We start from the raw sequence: 24,690 nt of genomic DNA, 5'->3' as shown, positions 1-24,690 counted from the left end.
AGCCATGTGAGACTGCTGACCTACAGAACTGAATAATAATAAATTTGTATTGTCTTAAGCCAGTAAACTTGTGGCGATGAGTTACAGTAACAATTGGAAACTAACACATTTTTAAAAAGTAGTTGTACCTAACCCTGACAAAGTTATCACCAAATATAATCAAATATCATCAAGTATTTGGGAAAAGATGACAGCTTGAGATTATCTTAACACTCGAATCAGTTGAACTATTGGAGCCAAGAACAATTCGGAGAAAAACCTTCATGTAGTTTGCTTTAATCTATAATATTAGAATCCTGTTAAAGCAAATTGGAGCAATGTATTTAAATCTTTAAATATTATCTTTGGTATATTTCTTACTTTCTACGTGTTGTTGTTTTGTTTTTTTTTGCTTTTATTAATGCAATTATTTACTTATTTATTTATTTTTAATTTATCTTTATTCTTGAAAGTAGTATTACAGATGTCCCCTTTTCCCCCCATTGACCCCTTCCCCCACCCAAGCCCACCCCCTCCCCAGGTCTTCACCACCCTATTGTCTGTCCATAGGTTATGCATGTATTTACTTTCTACTTTTAAACTTTATCTCTCCTTAATAAAAATTAACTTTATCTCTCCGTAATAAAAACTAAGTTAGTTTCTTTCCAAAGGATTTCTTTTTCTAAATGTTTTTATTGATTTCAGAGAGCGTAAGAGAGAGTGATAGAAACATCATGGGCTGCCTCCTGCACGCCCCCTACTGGGGATGATCCCACAACCCCGGCATATGCCCAGCCCGGGAATCGAACCATATCTTCCTGGTTCATGGGTGACGCTCAGCCACTGAGCCACACCAGGCAGTTTCCAAAGGATTTTAAATGCTAAATTAGGACACATTTGGGTCAGCGATTAGGCCTTGTGGCACTACCCGGTTCGGCCGGCACCTGGCTGGAGGGCGCTCAAGAGCCCGACCCGGTTCGCGAGGGCGACGGGTGGAGGAGGCGGAGCAGGAGGAAGTGGTCAGTAGTCGGCCGGGCTGCGCCAGCCTGCGATGCCCCTGCAGAGGTTGCTGCTCGGGAGTGCGCGCCGCGCGATCTTCGGGTCCGCGGAGGCTGCGCTGTGGGGTGAGCTAGGCGGTCGGTGGGGAGTGGAGGAGGGCCTAACCTCGGGGGGAAGGGAAGGGGAGCGGGGGAGGGGAGGGGAGGGGAGGGGAGGGCGCTCGCTTCTTTAGACTTCCCCTGAAAAGGGGCGCCGGTAACTCTGGCACCTGGGGCTATAGCGCCCTACAGTTCTTGTTCCTGCAGATCCCGGGGTACGGGGGTCTGGGGCTGCTCCGGGGGACGCAGGGAGAGGAGTAAACATCGTTCCGGGGAGCTCGCGTGGGAAGGCATTGGTAAACATACTGGTGCTTGACTGATAAAGGTAATTCGCGATCCAGGAAGCGAGCCAGCGGGAGAGACGTAATGAGGAGCCCAGCCTTGAGTTCCACTTGTGACCCACTGGAGAGCAGCGCTGATAGCTAGGTGAACACTCACCTAGAATTACAGCACGTTCGAACTATAAAAGCACCACCCCTAATTTTACAGATGGCGAAAGAGAAGACAGGGCAAAGGTAGTGAGTGGTGTTAGGTCTAGAACTCAGAGCAAGCCTCCATTCCTTCTCTTTGCTTTATATGCTGCCTCTCCTTTGGCAACAACTGTTATTTGTGCACGCGGGTACAGGGGCCGGGCATACCACTGTCTCATCCCCTCCCTCCCCTCTCCCCGTCTCAAGTATTCCATTTTAACTGTTGGGACATCCTTCAGTTTACGATTTTTTTTTATTTTTTTTAATGCAGGTTCTTTGTAGTTTGGTTTTACCTTTGTTCAACAGTTATTTATTGAGCACCTTCTCAGCCAGGCCTCCTGGGGATACAGCCCCTACAGTTCTCTACCATTTGGGGGTAGATAGACATAGGTACACAGTCAATGCACACAGCCCAGTCTAGTGAGACTGCAATGGAAAGAACAACGGACTCTACCAGAGTTGGGGAAAGTTCGAGAAAAGGTGCCTCTTCATTTAAAAATTCTAGTAGTAATACATGATTATATTTTAATTATATTAAAACATTAAAGCACAGCATATGTCCTGGCCGGCTTGCTCAGTGGGTAGAGCGTTGGCCTGAGAAGTGAAGGGTCCCAGGTTCGATTCCGGTCAAGGGCACATCCCCGGGTTATGGGGCTTCGATTCCCAGTGGGGGACTTGCAGGAGGCAACCAATCCATGATTCTCCATCATCATGGATGTTTCTATCTCTCTCTCCCTCTACCTTTCTTTCTGAAATCAATAAAAATATATCTTAAAAAATTAAAAATAAATAAATAAAATAAAGCACAGCATAGGTCTCCTTTATACAACTTCCCCATCCCACTCTCCTCCCCAGATATGGTTTGTTATCAATCTTTCTAAACAGTTTTCTATGAGTATACATAAATAAATATACACATAAAATACTACATATATGCCTGGCTGGCATGGCTCAGTGGTTGAGCCTCAACCTATCAACCAGAAGGTTATGGTTTGATTCCCGGTCAAGGCACATGCCAGGTTGCAGGCTCCATTTCCAGTGTGGGGTGTGCAGGAGGAATCCAATCAATGATTCTCATCATTGATGTTTCTCTCTCTCCCTCTCCTTTCTGAAATCAAAAATATATTTTTAAAATACTTCATATATATGTTACATATAATAGAAATCTGTTATAAGTCACATTTTATATATTATATTACTAGAGGCCTGGTGCACAAAATCGTGTGTGGGTACGGTCCCTAGGCCTAGCCTGCAATCAGGGCCATCTTCCCCAGCTGCCAGCAGCTGCCCCGCCCCCCGCTGCCACCCACCCAGGTTCTGTTTGCCATCGGGTGATGGGAGCCTGACGGCCGGGGGGGGGGAGGGACTGAGATGTCAGCCGTTCCCACCTGCTCACTGACCCCCACCCCTGGACCGGTGGGGTGGGGGCCTTGGTCTGGTGCCGCCCGCAACCCCCACCACCCACCCACTCACCCCGGTTCCCCATTAGCCATCGGGCGATCGGAGCTTGACTGCCGGGGGAGGAACCGAGAGGTCAGCTGTTCCACCTGCTCGCCAGTCCCACCCCCCACCACTACTCACCCCGGTTCCCTGTTCACCATTGGGCAATGGGAGCCTGCTGGCCGGGGGGAGGGACTCAGAGGTCAGCCGTTCCCTCCTGCTCACTGGCCCCAACTCTGACGCAGGTCGCCCTCTATGTGTGGGGTGACTGGTGGGGTGGGGGGCCTTGACCTGGTGTCCCCCGCATCCTCCCCTGGCCCCATTTGCCATTGGGCAATGGGAGCCTGGGCCAGGGAAAGGGGCCAAGAGGTGGTCAGTGAACCTCATAGTGACTGGTTGATCAGTTGTTCTGCCGTTATGGTTGCTGGGCTTTTATTATATAGGATAATGTGATTTAGAGTGCATATTTTTCTGTAATTTTTTTCTGTTATGTATTCAGCTTTTTATGACAACACATATAACTCTTTCAATCACTGCATATATTCCATAGTATGATAACCAGTTTATTTATTCAGTCCCCTATTGATGAACATTTTGGTTTCCAAATTTTTATTATGAAAAGACTATCCATAATTTGCGAGTATCCCCCCACGTCCCGCGTGGTTCAGGGTTCAGGTTCAGGGTTCGGGTTCTGGAGGAGGCCGCACACAAATGAAAGAGACAAGACATGAAAATACTAATTTGGGAATTGGGGGCCAGGCGGAAGCCCAAGAGAGGACTCCGCTTTGCTCTGGCCTTGCGATCCCTTTTATTCAGGTTTGGGATCCACCTATAGCCCTTAGGAAGGCAATTTCCAGTAACAGGCAGACTATCTTATCAGTAAGGATTTACATGAGACTAAAAGATGGAAGTTGCTTCAGCTACATTTGCCTCAACTAGACAGTGGGTGTCTGGCTCTGGTCCTTGCCAGAGCCTCAAGGTTGACCAGCCTTCCGGACTCCTTGTCCACTTCTTTCTGCTAGTGAAGGCAATGGACAGCTTCCAACAATAACTATCACTGTACCTACCTCTTTGTGTATCTGTACAAGCATTTTACTAGAATAGAAACCTAGAAGTATAATTTTTGGATCAGAGTAACAAATGGCATTTAACTGTGTCTTAAAGAAGAGTAAGAGTGTACCAAGTAGAGATGAGGGAGAAAGGTATTCCCTTCAGGAGAAACAGTGTGCATAAGTCATGGAGGAAAAGTGAAAATAGACATTTACTGCTTGTACTGTGTAGATTATTTAAACCTCACAGCAACTGTAAAAGTTTGAGTAATAGTATTCCCACTTTACAAATAATAAACTAAGTCCCAGAGAGTTTAAGTAATCTGTCCAAGGTTACAGAATTGGTCAAGCCAGTATTGAAAGCTGGTTTATCTGACTCTAAAACCCCTGCTCTTACTGCTATAAAAATGTAGGTAGGGCACATGTATACTATTTTTTTTTTCTGTGTTGTAATCCATGTTTGTTTAATATGTTTGATATAGTTCAAGGGAATTAATTATATCTGATAAATATTATCTGGGTAATAACAAACTTTGATGTAATGGTGTTTTACTATTTATCACTTTTTTGGCAAAGAAAAATGTTTTAATCATAGATTTATATAAATTCTACTTAGATGGTATCTTGGAAATAGTGTAACTCATTTATTGTATAAATCAGGAACTTAGGCTAAAAAAAACAAAACTTGAAAGACTGAGAATCATTAGCTCAAATAGCTAGGCAAGTGGCATAAAACCACATGCACACCACTGCTCTTCTTTGTTCAAGCACTGCTTCACAGAGGGTTCTATGTTTATCTGTTCTGTATATAAATGAATGAGGAGAAAGTACTGAGTTTTTCTCTCTGTTTTTAAAGCTAGGGTTTCTTGGCATATGAACTTTCAAAGTCATTCCATGAGGTGCTGACATCACCCATAGCTAGTGGTCCACAAGTAGTACCTACAGTACCAGAATTTGCTATGACACATGTAGGAAGGTCAGGTGATCCTACCCTTCACAACCATCTAAATTCAGAGATGACCAATGTTGGAAGAACAAGAATGATGAGTTAGGAAAGCAGTGGTGGTGAGTGGGCTCTCTCCTATGAGGATCGGGTCATCAGATCAATACACTCACCCCCATCCCTGCCTCCATTGACCTGGAGCATCCATCTTATATAAAAACTGCTGTTTGAAATTTTAACCCTGCTATTTTGGCTTCTGTAAATGCTTGCTTGCTTAAATAATAAGGAAAATAAGACTACTCCCATTTCAGAGAGGCCATTAAACCTTCCACAGACCAAGTGCTGGCACCAGGCCAAGCCTTTGGTTGAGGTCTCAAGGCCCCAGCACATAAGGCTCTTTAAGAACTTGCAAAGGGGACCGGGAACACCCCATATTTGGGAGACAAAGAAGGTAAAAACATATAAATAGGGAAAGTTCCTCCATGTTGGGGCCCAGAATTTGAGAGACATTTTCCTCTGGGCTCGCGCGTAATAATAAATGTAACTCCATCTCTCTAAGCGTTGCTTGGTGGTGGTTCTCCGGTTTTCTGTAACAGACCTGTGGATATTTCATAGTAGACATCAGTGTGAAGATGCTGGTTGTTAGGACAGGGCTGATGCCTGACAAGATTTTATTTTCTGCTTTTTTAATATTGACAATTCCCTTATTTTAAAAATTTTTTATTCAATTTATTTAATCTGAAAAAACCCCAACACATTTCACCTATTTTTCTTCCCCTTCCCTCCCCATCCTCAGCCCACAGCTGACAACCAACAAACTGTATCTATGAGCTTGTTTATATATATTATATATTATTCCACATATAAGACACCTTGTACAGTATTTGTATTTCTCTTTCTGGCTTATTTCACTTAGTGTAGTCTTTGAGGTCCATCCATGTTACATATGGCAAGATTTCATTCTTTTTTATGGCCGGATAATATTCCATTACATATATATATATATATATATATATATATATATATATATATATAATCTCACAATTTCTTTATCCATTTATCTATTGATGGGCACTTAGATTGTTTCCATATCTTGGCTATTGTAAATGCTGCAGTGAATATGCAGGTGCATACATCTTTGAAGTACTATCTTTATTTTTTTTTTGGATGAATACCCAGAAATGGAATTGCTGAATATAGTAGATGAAACAATCACCTCTCCCAGCTTGAAGGTGTGGCCTTGTTATTCTGCACTACCTCAGCTTTTGGTTGACTGTCAAACCTTTGTGCTTGTCCAAGCAGCCCAGTACATCTTTAATAGCTCCCAGTAGTTGAACATATGCCAAGACCTGTCAGTGTCCCCGCAGGGTGGATCTCAGGCTGACTGGAGGCCAGACCCTCAGGCAGCAGCTTTATATGCAGATGTAGTCATGTGGGACTGAATGAGTACGCCCCACTGGCCACCAGAGCCCGGCAGCAGAATCAGGGCTTGTGTGTTTTTATAGCTGGAGGGTAGGGTAATGGGGCAGTGGAGGAAGGAGGAGGATAAGGTTTGAAAAATTATGCTGCAACAATTATTACTGGGTGTTTACCTAATGATGAATTTGTTTCCATCATTCCTTCTACATTTATCAACTGAAGCAATCCCTTCTCCCCACTTATTTATTCAATTATATCCTTATATCAGTATGGACTGACAGAATTTATTTTTTATTTTGTTTTATGGGTTATTTATCCATTACCTTATTATGCTGCCAATTATTTAACAGAGATAGAAACAGTACCATTAAGTACTTACAAGTGCTTTCAAATGTAAAGTCCCCACATCTAACATAACTTGTTATCTTAATTTGTAAGGAGAAATGGTATTAAAATTTTAATATTGTAACTTAGATCAGGGTAAGATTTATATATTATTCACACAATTCAGTTGCCAAATGCTTTATGTGTATTTACAAATCCTCCCCATCCCCACCCCAGTTAAGGGGCTTGGAGGGAGTAGAATATGGAGCTGGCACAAGGCCAGCCAGCAATTAAGCATGCAGGGCAGGAAGATAAGAGCTGTATCCTCCTGCTTAGTCAGGCTGAGTGCAAAGTACACCCATTAAATATAGTTTAGTAAAGTCAAAAGATCGAGTAGAGTTAGCTGACTGGAACCAGGGGAAAAATTCCTTCAGATACTAGTAAGTGATACCATTTTGAAGGCACCTGTATTATTTTATTCTTTCCAGGTTTGAACTCAATAAAAGGAAACTGTCACAATTTTTGTACTGCTGTTTATAAAGATGTAACTTATAAGGAACTGAAAAACCTCTTGAATTCCAAAAAAATTATGTTAATTGATGTTAGAAACACATGGGAAATTCTTGAGTATGGAAAAATCCCTGGGTCGGTCAATATACCATGTAAGTGACATGTATCTTAATCTGATTCATTTCAAAAAATATTCAGCCAATTTACTGTAGATAAAATTTAATTGAGATTCTTTCTCTCAGTGAACGAGTTAGGTGAAGCTCTACAGATGAACCCAGAAGACTTCAAGGAGAAGTATAATGAAATAAAGCCATCCAAATCTGATAGTCTAATGTTTTCCTGTGCAGCTGGAGTGAGAAGCAAGAAGGCTCTGGACACAGCATTATCTTTGGGCTTTACCAGGTATGTAGATGAAGGATAACAATGGATTCCAGAAAATGTACTGTAATGTTTCATATGTATTATGTTATTGGTCTACTGAATTTCTTATACTATTAGTAATGGCAGAATAGCAAGAGTAAGAGCCTCTATCTTTTCATAGTGCTCAAAAATAACACAATCTGCCCTGGCCAGTTTGGCTCAGTGGATAGAGCGTCGGCCTTCGGACTGAGGGGTCACAGGTTCGATTCCGGTCGGGGGCATGTACCTTGGTTGCGGGCACATCCCTGATGGGGCGTGTGCAGGAGGCAGCTGATCGATGTTTCTCTCTCATCGATGTTTCTAGCTCTCTACCCTCTCCCTTCCTCTCTGTAAAAAATAAATAAAATATATTTTTTAAAAAATAACACGATCTTTTAAATAGGCTTAAAGTCTAAACAGTATGGTGAGTAGCCATCGCATCTCTCAATCTCTCGTTTCCATCAACCTTGTTTTATGAAGCAGGAAAAAATGTTTACAGCACTATCTGATGTATGTTTTCAGGTCTCAACACTATGCTGGAGGATGGAAGGAATGGTCTACCTATGAACATTCAGAAAAGAAACAAGGAAACTGAAGTTTGGAATATAAGCTGGCTCTTGCCTTATGTACATGCAGCCTAGAGTCATGGAATGAGCAAAAGAATAAAAATCTAGCTCTGGCACTACTGGCTAATGGGAAGGGGATTTTGTATAAGTCAATTAATTGTTGAATCTTTTTCTCAGATGTAAATTGAGAATACCACTTCCCACCCTGGATTGGTAACTCAGTTGGTTATTGCGTTGTCCCATATGCCAAGGCTGTGGATTTGATCCCTGGTCAGGGCACATACAAGAATCAATGAATGAATGAATGAATGTATAAGTGGAACAACAAACTGATGTTTTGCTCTTTCTACAAAAAAAGAAAAAAGAGAATACCACTTCCCCCTGCCTACTTGCACAGGCTATTGAGGATTGAGATACTGTTAGTGACTTGCCATGGAAATATAAAGGTTGGGACTCCAGGAATTAATTTTTAAATAGGTTACTAGAGTTCAGTAGTATTCCAAAAAACCAAATTACTATTTGGATTTCCTAATTATGTGTATATGTGTTAGTATACCAATCAGAGGCTATGAGTTAGACCAGATTAATAAACAGACTTGGCCTTAAAATACCAAGAATCTGGAATCCTTATTAAGTAGTTGAAATAATAAACAATGGAAATATATTAACAGCATCCAAAGACAGTGTTGTGACTAGCATGGTAGTGATATAATTTTCAGTTTAAAAATAGGAATCAAAATCAGAACAGTGGTTGCTTCTATTGAGGGAAGGACACTAAATTGGAAAGGCAAGGAGGGAAATTTCTAGGGTAATAGAAATGCCTTATATCTTGATGTGTTGGCACATACATTATCAAGACTCATGGAAGTGGACACTTGAAAATATACATTTTCTGTATCATTAAAAATATATATATATATTTAAATTTAACCACTATCATAAGTATATTCCTTAGCAATGCCTTACACTTGTTAGTGCACTAATGGTAAAAAATTTGTGTTTTCTTCCAGCTGTTTAAGTCAATGATTATGATACATAATCACTCCGCTCTTCCAACACAAGCCCAATCTTAGTTCCTTCAGACCCAAGGAAAGCTTTTTTTCTTATACCTATCTTATCCTGCCCATGAGACCTTTATTTGTCACTGATACTGACTTTATACATAATTTCCCTTTCCAGATTCTCTGCTACTCTCCACAACAAAAGCCCCCTTAGCACAAGTGATTAATATTTAGCCTTAATTTTAAACCTTTTGAAATTACCCACTTGATTAGCTATAGGAGGCTTTAATACTTGTCTAAAGAAGAAGGACTCTTCTCAGAAAACAACATAAGGCAGATTAAGAAAGATAAATATTCAAGACACTGGTCAATATAGCTGGAGAATGTACTTTTATTTTTGCAGTTTTATACTAGGAAATCAACATTTAATTTCATTGTTCACAATTGATTCATAAAACTTTTTAATCCTTAAATTGTACATCAATATCCTATGACTCCAAATTTTATAACTCTCCTTCAAGTCTGAAGAAAATGATTAATTTATTAAGTTCCACAGACAGCACAGTCCCACTGACATAACATTTAGTCTTAAATCCTACGCTCATGTGAGAATTAAGAATAGCCAGTATCAAACTGGTCTGAAACCTGATTGTGTTCCTGGCTCAGGATACCTGTGATAAATTTGTAAATCCACGCTAAGACATAAAAATAAACTAGAGTGTGTATGTCATATAAAAAACTTTTCACAGTAGAGTAAAAATTAACATTAAAATGTTATCAAATTTCAACCATTTATGTTTTATCCAATTAGCTTTCTAAATGCCTGATTAAACTGAGTCAAATGCAAATAACTTCATGTAGGTTTTAAAAAAAAAGTTTGCCCAGCATTTCAAAATGGTTACAGAATTAATAAAACTTTTAAAATGTCAAAGTATGCTATACATATTGCACTTTTCTGCGAGGCTGGGCTAGTATCTTCCATGGCAAGATACTAAAACTACTGAATAAAATACACTTTAAAATCAATAGGTACTTGATTAATTTCCCTGAAATTATCAATATCATTACCAAAATCTTCCAGGATTTTGTAAGATTTGATTCTCCTTAAATACAGTTTTAAAGTTTAAGTTAAGAAGGGGGAAAACCCCTCATATAGTTCACTTTTTATGTCCTTTTTTGGTCCTTCAATGACCAAAGAGAATTTTAAACAAATTATGCTTCATGTTTCCTGGCTTAATAAAAAACTACAATTATTATTATCCAAATTAAGAAAAATTATACTAAGCAAAAGCTATTAATTTTGAAATGTCTGTCTGTAGGTCCCCTTAGAACCTTTCCAAACTTTAAAAATCAAGAGCCTTTAATCAATTATGTACTAGAATCAAATTAGGTAAGGAAAACCTTATTTTGCAAAAATAAAATCACTTCCCAATATGCTTGACAGAAACAAGCTATTCATGTTCATTTGTGTTCCATTGAAGACATTACTGAAATCTGTCCAATGGTTTATTTCCAACTGGTCCACTACGGAATTCTTCGGAATGTTTTAAGATTGGCTGTAGCTAGAATTCTGACTTCCATTTGGACCCTGCTCTCCTTCACTGTTCAAGTGGGGAAGAAAGAGATTTTATAGCAATTAAAAGATTCATTTTCAACATGCTGATAAGCCTACTAATAATTTTAACATTAGTTATTCTGTAGTACAAACTTACAAAGACATTCCCAACTTTAAGACACAGATGTGGAAAAATTAAATCCAGAAGACTAACATTTGGTTTTATATTTTTATTCTTATATAACTTAGTGCCCTCACACATAACAAGCATTCTGGAAGTTAGTGTCCATTTACATTCAAAAAATTTAAATTAGGGTATGGGATTTCATTGTCATTACAGGTATCACTCAACATATAGATTAGAGCTTCTGAACAAATTTCCTATAAAATTAAATCTTACATATAAAATCTTATTTCTACTAACCAACTATGAAAATCAAAAAGTATTCTCCACCCAAAAAATTACTATCCAAAGGCATACTAAAATCATATGTAAACACAGCAAACCTTTATAAATAAAAATATGGTAATTCCCAGGAAACCGCTGAATATTCAAAATAAAAATAACTAAAACTGAAAATACCAGTATCTGTGGCAATAGGATTATTGCCTTATCTTGTCCATCATCATCTTGCAGCTTCAGGCCCTGCCACTAGTGGAGAATCACTCAGGGAATTTCTGCAAAAAATGCATCCAAAGGTAGCTGTTTGAATGACTGCCTTAAAACAGCTCCTTGTTTAAGTATTTATTTTTCCCCAACAGTGACATTAACTTATCACACCTACAAATCTATCTCAATGTTTGATAACTTAAATATAAGTTAATTAAGATGGGCACTATTTGTTTATTCCATTCTGACCTTGATTCCTACCCCAATGATCTGATGTACAATGAAAGCTAAGAACTGCTAAACTAAATGAACAGATCCTATTAAAACAACAACAAAAGCCCCCTTAACACAAATGATTCATATTTAACAAGATTATGTTTATTGGGTGTCATTTGGGGCACTCAAAAGCTAAAATTTTTTATCTTTACAATATCAGATCAATAATCTAATTCATAAAACAGGATAACAGCAGTTGTGGGGAAAAATAAATAAAAAAGATGACACAGAGTCACACTGACATGGGAGTACTACAGAATTCTTTATCTCTGAATTTCTGATAAACTGGCCTAATTCTGTCCTTTTTAAATTTGTGTATAGTATCGAGCCATATGTTGAGGGATACCTGTAATAGACCTGCCATTGCATTAGGAAAAGTTACTAACAGATGATCCAATTAATATTTTAAAATGAGACATTCTCTATCAAGTCAGAAGTTTAAAAAACTTAATATGTATTATGAAGTTTTAGGAGAAATTTTAAGGAAAAAAAACCAATGTAATCTATGAAACAATGTGATAATATGTTGAAATATATAATTAAATGGAATCTACAATTAAAGTTTACAAAGTACCTGTTTGGAGGAGGTTTTGGTTTTGGCATCTTGCTAAGAATAGTTGCCATCTCTTTTCTCTCATCAAAGTTCTTCCACTGTTCATATAGTTTTAAAATAACCCTGATTATTTCCAATATCTGGAAGAAAATATTTAAAAAGTCCTCGTGACAATGTGAAGCAACATCTAGCATATAAAGAATACACATCAGGCATGCCTCAGAAACAGTGAAAAGACAGAGTGTCTGTCCTTAAGTATTCAGGCTAGACAATCCTGATAAATGTGAGAGTAGTATTTGTGTCACACTGCTATTTAGGCTTTTCCTTCTAGCCTCTCATCTGTTAACATGTATGCCCTGTCCATCCTTATCCATCTTTCTGCAGTTAGTTTCCTTCCATATGCTGATATCTAAACTAAAACAAAATAGTGAGGTACTAGAAAGAGAGGTCTAAATCATGAAGTTTACCACTACACAGAGGTTTCAAACAATTTAATGGAAAGTAGTGCAAAGATACTGTTTTTTTTTTTTTATATATATATATATTTTTTATTGATATTTCACAGAGAGGAAGGGAGAGGGATAGAGAGCTAGAAACATTGATGAGAGAGAAACATCGATCAGCTGCCTCCTGCACACCTCCCACTGAGGACGTGCCCGCAACCAAGGTACATGCCCTTGACCGGAATCGAACCCGGGACCTTTCAGTCCGCAGGCCGACGCTCTATCCACTGAGCCAAACCGGTTTCGGCGATACTGTTTTGATTCTGTTAACTACAGTAAACAAGTTAAGGTGCTTAAAATTGGCAGCTACAAATCTGTCATATCCAGTTTCCAAATTAGCTCTTTCTTTCTCACCTGAGTAGACCTAACCTTGGATTAATTTTAACATTATCAACATTTCAGCAGGAAAGATAGAAAAAAGGGCAAAAACTGCTTTGCCAGGAGACAGCCTGTGTCCCAGAAGTTTATAGTACTACTAGAGGCCCGGTGCATGAAATTTGTGCACGGGGGTGTGTGTCCCTCAGCCCAACCTGCATCCTCTCCAATCTGGGACCCCTCGGGGGATGTCTGACTGCCAGGCCTAAACAGGCAGTCGGACATCCCTTTCACAATCCGGGACTGCTGGCTCCCAACTGCTCGCGTGCCTGCCTGATTGCCCCTAACCGCTTCTGCCTGCCAGCATGATCACCCCCTAACTACTCCCCTGCCAGCCTGATCGATGCCTAACTGCTCCCCTGCCGGCCTGATTGTCCCCAACTGCCCTCCCCTGACAGCCCAGTCACCCCCAAATGCCCTCCCCTGCATATTCCCTCTTTATTAGATAGGGTTTTTTCTTTAACATATTGGACAGCCCTAACTGGTTTGGCTCAGTGGATGGAGTGACGGCCTGCAGACTCAAGGGTCCCAGGATCGATTCCGGTCAAGGCCATGTACCTTGGTTGGGGGCACATACCCAGTGGGGAGTGTGCAGAAGGCAGCTGATTGATATTTCTCTCTCATAGATGTTTCTAGCTCTCTATCCCTTTCCCTTCCTCTCTGTAAAACATCAATCATATATATATATTTAAAAAAGAAACATTTAAGATTCCTCCATATCTGCCTGGCTGGTGTGACTCAGTGGCTGAGACCCCAGGCTGGGGCTGGAACTGGATTGCTCCATGGGGCCGCAGGCCCTCCCAGGCTGAGACCCCAGGCTGGGGCTGAGAGGGGATCTCTCCGTGGGGCCGCAGGCCCTCCCAGGCTGTGACCTGAGGCTGGGGCTGAGAGGGGATCGCTCCTTGGGGCTGCGTAGCCCTCCCAGGCTGAGACCCCAGGCTGGGGCTGGGACGGAATTGCTACATGGGGAGTGAATTTGTTTTTGTTTTTTATAAAGGGTCAAGAGGGCCTATGGGCAGCATTCTGCCAGGCTGCTTACTCTGCCGGGACTCAGGCGGGGCTTAGAGGACTGGGCACCGCCATCTTGTGGCTATGGGGGCCGCCATTTTTGTCGCGGAGTGATGGTTAATTTGCATATTACTCTTTTATTAGATAGGACTAGAGGCCCAGTGCACAAAATTCGTGCACTTGGAGGCGGGGGGAGCGGGGTGGTCCCTCAGCCTGGCCTGCGCCCTCTTGCAGTCCCAGGAGCCCTCAGGGGATGTCCGACTGCCACGGAGGTGGGAGAGGCTTCCACCACAGCTACTGTGCTTGCCAGCCATGAACCTGGCTTCTGGCTGAGCAGCGCTCCCCTGTGGGTATACACTGACCACCAGGGGGCAGCTCCTGCATTGAGTGTCTGCCCCCTGGTGGTCAGTGTGCGTCATAGCAACTGGTCATTCTGCCATCGGGCTGAAACCAGTTCTTCAACAACCCCCGAGGGATCTTGGATTGCAAGAGGGCACAGGCCAGGCCGAGGGACCCCACTGGTGCCTGATTGGGGCCAGGGAGGGATGTGGGAGGTTGGCCAGCCAGGAGGGGACCGTGGGAGGGCTCCAGGGTATGTCTGGCCCATCTCGCTCAGTCCTGATCGGCCAGATCCCAGCAGCAAGCTAACCAACCAGCCAGAGCATCGGCTCCCTGGTGGTCAGTACACATCATAGCAACTGGTCAACCGGTCAACTGAATGCCCCCTGGTGATCAGTGCATGCCATAGCGAACGGTTGAGCGGCCTTAGCATATCATTAGCATATTACGCTTTGGTTGGTTGAACCGATGACAGGACAACCGGACACTTAGCATATTAGGCTTTTATTATATAGGATTTAGTGGTCACTAGGTAGCTTTTAAAATAATCCTGAAAGTTAGAGGCTGCTCTTCAACTAATCAAACTGAAAGTTTCCCATTCTGCTTAAGCCTAAAATGAAAAGAGAACCTTAGTCTTCTTGCTAAACATGTTTCTTCTTTTTTAGTTTTATTTTTTACCAAAAACTTTTTTAGCCTGATCTGAGCCTTAAGATTTTAGTAAATATGACATTAACTTTAAAATGTTCAAGTTTATATTCCACTAAGGGAATTTTAAAGAATACCTTCTCCATATCCACAGAAAGCTCAGCAAACCACTGTCTGGCATCTTTCTGCTGTACAACACAGGCTACATGTAGGCAAGCTGGGAAGAAAATAAGAGACAAAGGCCCACATTTAACTATAAACATGCAGACTCTAAAGGAAAATTTTCTCTTACATTTTTCATGTGTATTTTCCAATATTCTTTTAAAACATTGCATAGATTCATATAATAGTTACCATTGACCATGCCATCAATTTAACCTAATACAGACAGAAAAAATTATTAGACCATATTAAGGTTCTTGACATCTCCAGCTCCTCAGTGTGCTAGGGATGGTGCAGTTGCCTTGAGAGTTAGGGCATTGTTAGAGAGAGAAAAAATTCAATGAGGAAATTAAAGCAGGGAAATAATCTCTGAACAGTGATACAAAGTATATATAATATAATCAGAAGTCAGTGTGATAAAAAAAAAAGAAAAGAAATAAAATGCCTGGCCAGGTGGCTCAGTTGGTTGGAGTGTCATCCGTGGCAGGTTAGGGTTAACGAGGAATGTGGCCTGCCAGCCGCGAGTCTGACATGCTTGCCGTACACCAAAAGGTGGCAGGTTCGATTCCTGGTCAGGGCTCATACCTAGGTGTGGGTTCAATCCCTGGTCCAATTGATGTTTCACTCTCACTTTGATGTTTCTCTCTCTCTAAAATCAATGAACATATCCTCAGATGAGGAGATAAGTAAGTAAATAAATAAATAAATAAAACACAAAAATCTCAGCCAAGCAATACACTGATAAATTTCAACGATATTGACTATGTTTTGATATTTCAACTAAAAGTAGTGTTTGTTGACTCTACCTTTTTTTTTTTATTGTCACCTGAGGATATGTTTATTGGTTTTAGAAAGATGAAGGAATGGAGGGAGAGATGTGTGACAGAAACATCAATCAATTGACTCCTGTATGCACCCTGACTGTTGAACCAGCAACCTAGGTATGTGCCCTGGCCAGAAATTGAACCTTGCATGGAAGGATGCTCCAACCAACTGAGCCACCCACCCAGGGCTACTTTTCAAAGTTATTAGTATATCATATTAGGTGAAAACTGGGCACCTTAGTACAAAATTGAGTGTTGTAATAAAATAGAACTTAGAAAAAATATATAATGCATTATATATACTTATATAAATTACTAGAGGCCTGGTGCACGAATTCATGCATGGGTGTGGTCCCTCGGCCTGGCCGGCGATTGGGGCCATGGGTGGTTGGCTGTCCAGGGGGAGGGGCCACAGGAGGTTGGCTGTGGAAGTGCACTGACTACCAGGGGGCAGCTCCTGTGTTGAGAGACTTGGGATTTAATGGACAAAATTTCAGGTCCATATGCCATTTGTCAAAATTAATAACCTGTTAATTCTAAAATGTTTTAAAGCAAGATTTGCTTATAATTAACAGGTTATTTTGTCATTAATTGTTTTTTAAAATAAATTTAATGAAATTAAACTTCAAGTATAACCTATATATAAGCATAACCTATGTGCCACCCCTGATATGAGGAAGCAAAGTTTAAACCTAGGGTCATCTGACACCAAAGACTGTGTTCTAACCCATTAGAGTACTGCCTTCCACAGATAACAGAATGGTAGCTAACTTATCCCTCCAAAAAGGCGTTAAGGACCACAGAGGCTCCTTTACTCAACCTCTGAGGACTTTATTCTGAACTTTTCCCCCTAACCAAACACTGATTAAAATTATTTTAAATGATTAAAAAAAAATACTTAACCAAAAAAAAGGGCGGGTGAAGGGGGACAATAATCCTGATTTGTGACAGTTTCAGTTCATATTATTGAAAACTTACATGCAAGGATTAGTCTATTACTTCATGAAATATAAAAACATAAAGTACTATAGGGTGAAATTTCTTTTAGGATGACCTAAATAGGTTTATAACAATTTAACTAATAAAGGTAAACCACACTTACATACCTAAAGCTATCATGAAAGGAGGATACAGTAGGCAAAGATCCGTTCTGTAGGTATCATTCACTATCCTCCTATAGAAATGTAAACCATATTATTACTGAAAGCAGAACTACCTCATATGATTATACATTTCCCTCCAGAGAGGGCTGTATTTCCCATCTTTGCACACATTATTTCTCTTTTATATTACTGAAGCACAGATATAAAGGTGAAAATATCATGGGAAAAAGATGGATACATGAATGATTCAATAAATAAGCATATTTTAATGAATAAAATGATAGCTAAATATATTTTAAAATTTAAAACCTCACAATAAATTTTGAAGATTTCTTTCTAATTTTTCAAAAATTAGAATATCAGATAGGAAATCAGAAATCATACAATGAATATGTACACTGAATACCACCAGAAAGTATTCTGGTAATTTTAAAGATAAATTGACTTTTTATGTAAACAGTCTATTTTTCATAATAATCAAATTTTAATGGAAATATTCATCAAATAGATAATTTAAAGATTTTTATCTTTTGTACCAATATAGTTATTAAAATTCAATAAGTAGATTTTTTTTTCAACATAAAATATGTTGGGGCACTACTTTAATTACTTTATAAATACTAAACTTAATATTTACTCATCAACCTCCCTAGCTAATAGCAAGTTACACTATGAATAACTTCTGTTCTAATTACCATGCAAGGGGAAGCAACATGTCTTCTTGGCCCATGTCCTGCACATACTGGAGCAAAGGTCTATAAGGATGATACACTATCAAGCAACAATCCTAGAAACAGTTTAAAAAATGTGTATGTATAAAAACAGATTTTTTATTACAACACAAAAACCTTATCATTACCCTACTGATTTATAATTATGTATTTCTCTAACTCATGCTTGCTTCCCTCTTAGTGTCTTAAGAAACCAGTATGGCATCCCTAAACTACTATAATAGAGAAGGCAGTGCTCTCTCTGAAATATACCTTGGCAAATCAGTTGGCAGTCAGTCAGCATCCACTCCCTTAGAGACTCAAAGTGTCACATCTGCAACACACTGAAACCTCTTATTAGCCTATAAATCCGTAATTCCCACGTGGAGGACCAGAATTCTGCCAAAGACATAATCTATCTTTAAATAACACCACACACATACACAAATTGTGCAAATAGTTGACAGTGGCTTAATGTCCTGACCGGTTTGCTTGTAATCCTTTTATTATAGTTACTATAGAACAGAAAAATATTCCCATTCTAAGTAGGCTATACAAATTCTTTACAGGCTTCCAAGAGGATCCAGGTGATGATGCTACTACGTACTATGATTTCACCATCATATATCACATCACTTAGATGGTTTTAAAATGCACCTCCCTACAAATATTTCTTTAAATAATTTCTAACTTCACTACATAAGTTTTATTCTATTAATCACAGGGAAGAAATATACTCACCATTAGTTCTAAAAGATAGAATTCACATTCTAATATCTGTTTAAAAAAGATTATAAATGTCAACATGAAGTAAAATTAAATGAATCTACTTAGTCTAACAATTTATAGGCATAGTAATTTATCACAGATTTTATTAAAATTTTTTAAATCAACAAAATAAACATAGTAACTCATATTAGAATTAACTTATGCAATAAAATGATTACTACATAATGCATGCAATTATGATTATAAAGCATTTTAATCCCTAAAAGAAAACCAGCCTCATAAACATTCTTATTACTTATTTTTATTTAAAATATCCTGTATAAACTTTAGATTTTACAATATACAAAAATGCAATTATCTTAAATGTTATTCTTATTATATTATAAATCAATAAAAGGAAAGAATACTAAAAAATGAAACAAAAAATATACAAGTTAAATGGAATCTTGCAAGGTGGGAAAGAACATGCCTATAAAAATGTCAATAGAGATTTATCTTCTGACACAATGTAAAATTTCAAATATGATTTTCATACTATTACATAGTAGCTCCTACTGCACAATGGCATCATTTGGGAGCTTTTAGGAATACCAGTCCCCAGACCTCAAGATTGAAAATCTTCATTTAGTTAGTCTGGAGAGGTCCTGACATCAGTATTATTAGGTTCCCAAAGTGATTTAAATGGACACCCAAGGTTTATAACCACTGCTATGAAGTATTTTTAAAAAATAGAAATAATTTAGCTTTAGTTTAGAATTAAAGTCTATATTGTAGTATTTGAAACTGTCATTTCTAGGAGATTATTCAGTTTATTCTAATGTAAAATGGAGCTAGTTTATATGCAACTTTGACAAATAGTTTTACTTGATACAATATACTTACATGGTTCATCCTATAAGGAAATTCCTTTGGAAAGGCATATGAAAACCTAGTTTTTACTGGAGGAAACAAAACACAAATAAAACAGTAAATGAGAAAGTGAATTAACCCCAAATTTCTTTAACACTTTGTATAGTATTAAAGGTAGGGCTAAATCATTTTTAGTAGGGAGCTTGGAGACACTTAGAAACCCAGATTTTTTTTGTTTTTAGGTGAGCAGAATGAATGGCAGGAAGCCCCAGGACCCCATCCATATTACAATTACAGAGCCTCAATTAAATAATGCTATAACCAAATATGAAAAGATATTTTAGGAAAAACTTTTTTATCCAATATTCTTAAGCCAAAACTTCCATGGTTGTTTAGCTTAGAAGGAATCTATTCACAAAAATATCTATACTAATAAAAGGGTAATATGCTAATTAGACAGGGTCTACCAGACGTCCGACTTCCTTACAGACAAAGCCACGGTGGTGGGGGCCGAGGCAGAGGTGGTTAGGGGTGATCAGGCCAGCAGGGGAGCAAGCAGTTAGGGACGAGATCAGGCTGGCGGGGGAGCAAGCAGTTAGGGGGCGATCAGGCCAGCAGGGATGGGCAGTTGGGGGCGATCAGGCCAGCAGGGATGGGCAGTTGGGGGCGATCAGGCCAGCAGGGGAGCAGTTAGGGGGCGATTAGGCCGGCAGGCAGAGGCAGTTAGGGGCAATCAGGGAGTCAGGCAGGAGAGTGGTAGGAGCCAACGGTCCCGGATTGGGAGAGGGATCCCAGATTGGAGAGGGTACAGGCCAGGCTGAGGGACACCCCTCCTGTGCATGAATTTCGTGCACTGGGCCTCTAGTATGTATATGTTTGTAAATATAAACTAGAGGCCCGATGCACGAAATTTGTGCAAGAGTAGGCCTTCCTTCCCCAGGCTGCTGGCACCAGCTTCCCTGCGGCACCTGGAACCTGGGCTTCCCCTCGCAGACCCAGCTTCGTCTGGAAGGACATCTGGTGTAATTAGCATATTATGCTTTTATTGCTATAGATTATTATAGATTGGAAATACAACCAAAAAATGTTAACAGTGTTTATCTGAGATTTAAGAATTTTTATAATCTATACTGTCTAAATATTTTATAAAAATAGGTATTTCTTTAACAAAAGATTAATTTTAATAAAAGCATGAATAAATGTGCAAAGATCTCTAGGACTTTTCTTATACCATGCATAAACACAAACACACAGTTATACTCTTAGTCACTAATAATACAAATGAGAAAACTATTATCAATCCTCCATTTCCTCAAAATGATACGAGTATTTACATTTAAGTACTATTTTTAAAAAAAAAAAAAAATATTTTTTTTTACAGAGAGGAAGGGAGAGGGATAGAGAGTTAGAAACATCAATGAGAGAGAAACATCTATCAGCTGCCTCCTGCACACTCCCTACTGGGTATGTGCCTGCAACCAGTGTACATGCCCTTGACCAGAATCAAACCTGGAACCCTTAGGTCCGCAGGCCAATGCTCTATCCACTGAGCCAAACCGGTTAGGACCATTTAAGTACTATTAAAATGGTTGTATTCAAGTCATCATGATACAACATTTCATTCAATCAAATGACCACTGCTAGGTTCTAGAGGATATATTCTGTGATCCCTTCCATTTGTACAAAGCCCAAGTGACCTCACAGAGATTTTAAAAAAAGAATTTATGTACTATATCTTCAAGAAGTTTTATTTTATAAATTGAGTATCCTAACTGCTAATTTATTTATTTTTTTATTGATTTTAGAAAGAAGGGACAGATTGAAAGAAAAAGAAATATAGATGTGAGATAAACATTGATCAGTTGTGTCCCACATGAGCCCTGACCTGGGATCAAACCTCCAACCTAGGTATGTGCCTTAAGCAGGAATGGAACCCACCACCTCTTGGTGTACAAGGACGATGCCACACATGCAGGGCTTAACTCCTAATTTAGATGGGTAACATCTGCCAAGATTTGAAGCCTCAACCATTTAAACTTGACATTAGAAAATTTATACTTTATCTTTCCTTTCCTCTTCTTCCTTAATTTGGCAACATAACCATTAAGGTTTCTGAGTTTTACAAATCCTTCTGATGTAAACAAGATGTAAAATGTACAAAACAAGTACTTATATTAAGCCATCAACAAGGTAACATGATCTCTATAAATAAAACAAATTTACACCCCTAACCCCTAGACCTTGACACATAATTTACTGAGATTAAATTTACCTGATGCTGTCAACTACTATGATAAAAACTACACTGCATTTTGATTTTCTATCTTCTAATTTGGAGGAAAATGTATTCCTCTTTTGTTTTGCTACCCATACCACATGTGGTTTTGTTTATTCAATTGATAGTTCCTACTTTTCTTTTGCACCTTTAACCATTCCTCCTCCAATCAATCTGTCCCATCACTTACTAATATGCTCAAATTTCCCTTAAAAACAAATAAAACCTCTACCAAATTATATTCCTTTAGGTTAGAATCCAATACTAATTTTTTTTTTAAATTTTGTTGCTGAAATTCTTCCAGCTTTGGCCATTGAGAGCTCTTTCAGTTACATCTTTGTCTCTGTCATATGCCCATTAATGTAGGCTTCTGGTTTTGGTTTTGAGTACTTCATTATAAGATGCTCCAGGTCCATCCTGTATTTTTTAAAGCAGATTTTATATTTTAGAACAGTTTTAAATTTACAAAAAAACAGAATAGAGTTCCCATATACTCCCTGTTATGGACTGAATGTGGGTCCCCCTACAATTCATATGTTTTTGACTCTTCTTAAATCCTTTCTTTTCAAAAGTCCTGCTGACTCTATCATTTAAATCTAGTTGCTTGTTTTCCTGGCTGACTGACAAGACATTAGCTTTTATTTCTCATAGTGCCCTGTAGTAACAACATTCACTTGTTTGCAGTGGAGGGAGAGTTGTTGTTTTTTAAAAAAATATGTTTTTATTGATTTTAGAGAGAGGAAGAAAAAGAGAGAAAGAGAAACATTGATTGGTTGCCTTCCATACTCTGATACTGGGGGTCAAACCCGCAACCCAGGCAAGTGCTCTGACTGGGAATCGAACCAGCAACCTTTCGATGCGTGGGACAATGCCCAACCAACTGAACAACTCCAGCCGGGCTTAACTTTATTTATCATCAAGTACAATAGCCATAAAGGTCAGTGACCTCAGGAGATTTAATAAACCCAAATAATCTGTCACAAGTCTTATAACTGAAAAACATCTATGCCCTATGGAGCTCTCCTAAGAATTACATCCTTAAAGCAGGATATACTTTTTGCACTTACATACAGAAGTAGCAGCAGCAGTCAGTCTTGTATTTGAGACAACTCCAAATTCCTAGAGGAAAAAAAAAGTGGAGAAGATCAGGTACATAGAAAGCCAATGAACCCAAGGGTATCTGAAATCTATTCAAAACAGAGTATTTCCTGTGTTTACCCCACGTTTATATTTTATCTATTTCTTTTAATCCTTACTTAAAGATATTTTTTCCATTGATTTTTAGAGAGAGTGGAAGGGAGGGAGGAGACAGCGAGAAAAACATGTGAGAAACATTGATGAGAGAGACACATTAACTGGTTGCCACTGGGACCAACAGGGACTGGGGATGGAGCCTACAACTGAGGTATGTGCCCTTCACTGGAATTGAACCTGCAACCCTTTAGTCCGAGGGCCAACACTCTAACCACTGAGCCAAATCGGCCAGGGCTCCCCCCGTTTATATTGTCTATTCATCTTCTACCTACTTGAGGTATGATGTACTTAAATCTCTAAATGTATTACCTTTCTTTAAAATTGCTACAATTTAAGATAAGTGTTTAAATAATCTATACTAATAAAAGGGTAATATGCTAATTAGACCGGATGTCATTCAGGACATCCTTCCTGACAAAGTGGGGGGCGTGGCTGGCCTGCAAACCGCCTGCGGCCCCTCACCCAGGCTGGCCCTGCCCCCCAGCAGGGACCCCCACCCTGATCGGGGGCAGGGCCGTCCTGCAAACCCCGTGGCCCCTCACCCCGACCGTCCCCATCCCCAGTGGGGACCCCTCACCCCAATCTGGGGCCCCCTTCAGGGCAGGCCAGCTAGCCCCCAACCATGCACCAGGCCTCTATCCTATATAATAAAAGGGTAATATGCAAATTGACCCTAATGGCAGAACAACCGCTGGACCAGTCACTATGAGGTGCACTAATTACCTCTTGGTTTTTTTCCCTGGCCGGCAGGCTCTGATAGCCCGATGGCTACCCTTGGCGGGGGCGGAGCCAGCAAGCAGGTATAAATAACCGACCTCTCAGTCCCTTCCCCTGGCCGTCAGGCACCGATTACCCGATAGCAAATGGGGAGCCAGGGGTGGGTGGTGGCGGGGGGTGGGGCCAGCTGCGGGCAGCTGGGGAAGATGGCCCTGATCACAGGACAGGCCTAGGGACCATACCCATGCACAAATTTCGTGCACCGGGCCTCTAGTTTTAATTTAACATCGTTGAAAGACACCAGATTAGAAACCAGGGACATGATAGTTTTCTGCACTCAAATTAGCTTCCAAGGAGATTTTTTAGATTCTGTCCTTAATTGCAAGAATATTAAGTGTTCTTCTTATTCAATTGGACCTGGACTAACAGATATTTCATGCCATTTAATAATAAAGCAGTTGAATTTCTGAAGAAAATAAACATTAATATCACCAAAAGAACTCAAAAGACCACACAATTATTCTTTTTGCAACAGCAAGAGAAGAATGATATAGTGTAAGGCTTCCAATGTCAGTTCCCACTTCTTCTTTGAGCTTAATATAAGACCATTGTAAAAATGACTAAAATTTATGAGGTGATCCACCTTACATATATTGCCTCATTTAATTTAATCAACCTAATAAGATTACTAAAGCCTTCATTTCATTTTAAAACAAAAATTAAGAACTGGTTCCTTAACCAACAAAGAAACTAAACTAAATCTAGTCTATTCAAATACCTTCAACCTACATCCTTATCCTTGGGCAAGGGGGGGGCAACGGGGCATGTATGTATGTATGTATGTATGTATGTATGTATGTATGTATATCTACATTCACATTTAAACCTCAAACTATAATAACTAAGATTAAAAAGTAAACACCTGCGACATCTTCTTAAGTACCATTTCCATTCAATTTCCACATAACTGGACAAAATAAACAAAGATTTGGTCATAAAGATTTAA

General features: G+C 39.5%; 2 protein-coding genes across 3 annotated transcripts in view; one reads left to right on the top strand and one right to left on the bottom strand.

The window, feature by feature from the left end:
• Positions 1-738: 738 nt before the first annotated feature.
• LOC308247325 (thiosulfate sulfurtransferase/rhodanese-like domain-containing protein 3) lies at positions 739-8,918 on the top strand. The gene is made up of 4 exons (XM_080666290.1): positions 739-1,103; positions 7,210-7,383; positions 7,474-7,633; positions 8,153-8,918. The coding sequence occupies exons 1-4, from the start codon at positions 1,031-1,033 to the stop codon at positions 8,223-8,225; spliced, it is 480 nt and encodes a 159-aa protein (XP_080522416.1). The 5' UTR covers positions 739-1,030; the 3' UTR covers positions 8,226-8,918.
• Positions 8,919-9,565: 647 nt separating this feature from the next.
• The window catches only part of CCNC (cyclin C), a 33,676-nt gene continuing 18,551 nt past the window's right edge, over positions 9,566-24,690 (bottom strand). The window contains exons 5-13 of one of the 2 annotated variants that reach the window (XM_080666289.1): positions 22,781-22,832; positions 19,472-19,527; positions 18,602-18,637; positions 17,846-17,937; positions 17,154-17,221; positions 15,199-15,278; positions 12,213-12,331; positions 11,336-11,430; positions 9,570-10,798 (exon numbers count right to left, since the gene is read on the bottom strand). In XM_080666289.1, the coding sequence (XP_080522415.1) occupies positions 11,379-11,430; positions 12,213-12,331; positions 15,199-15,278; positions 17,154-17,221; positions 17,846-17,937; positions 18,602-18,637; positions 19,472-19,527; positions 22,781-22,832 (555 nt within the window). In that variant the 3' untranslated portion in view covers positions 9,570-10,798; positions 11,336-11,378. Of the gene's footprint in view, positions 10,799-11,335; positions 11,431-12,212; positions 12,332-15,198; positions 15,279-17,153; positions 17,222-17,845; positions 17,938-18,601; positions 18,638-19,471; positions 19,528-22,780; positions 22,833-24,690 lie in introns of both variants that reach the window. The other variant, XM_080666288.1, reaches the window with a different exon arrangement.

The sequence above is a fragment of the Plecotus auritus genome (assembly GCF_963455305.1).
Source record: "Plecotus auritus genome assembly, chromosome: 4".
Lineage (NCBI taxonomy): Eukaryota > Metazoa > Chordata > Mammalia > Chiroptera > Vespertilionidae > Plecotus > Plecotus auritus.
The sequence above is the reverse complement of the archived record's forward strand: the minus strand, read 5'-3'. Positions and strand labels throughout refer to the sequence as shown.

Coding starts and splice junctions, on each gene's coding strand:
- LOC308247325 (XM_080666290.1), top strand. CDS start 1,031: ATGCCCCTGCAGAGGTTGCTGCTCGGGAGTGCGCGCCGCGCGATCTTC. Junction 1,104..7,209: donor CGCGGAGGCTGCGCTGTGGG/GTGAGCTAGGCG, acceptor TATTCTTTCCAG/GTTTGAACTCAATAAAAGGA. Junction 7,384..7,473: donor TGGGTCGGTCAATATACCAT/GTAAGTGACATG, acceptor TCTTTCTCTCAG/TGAACGAGTTAGGTGAAGCT.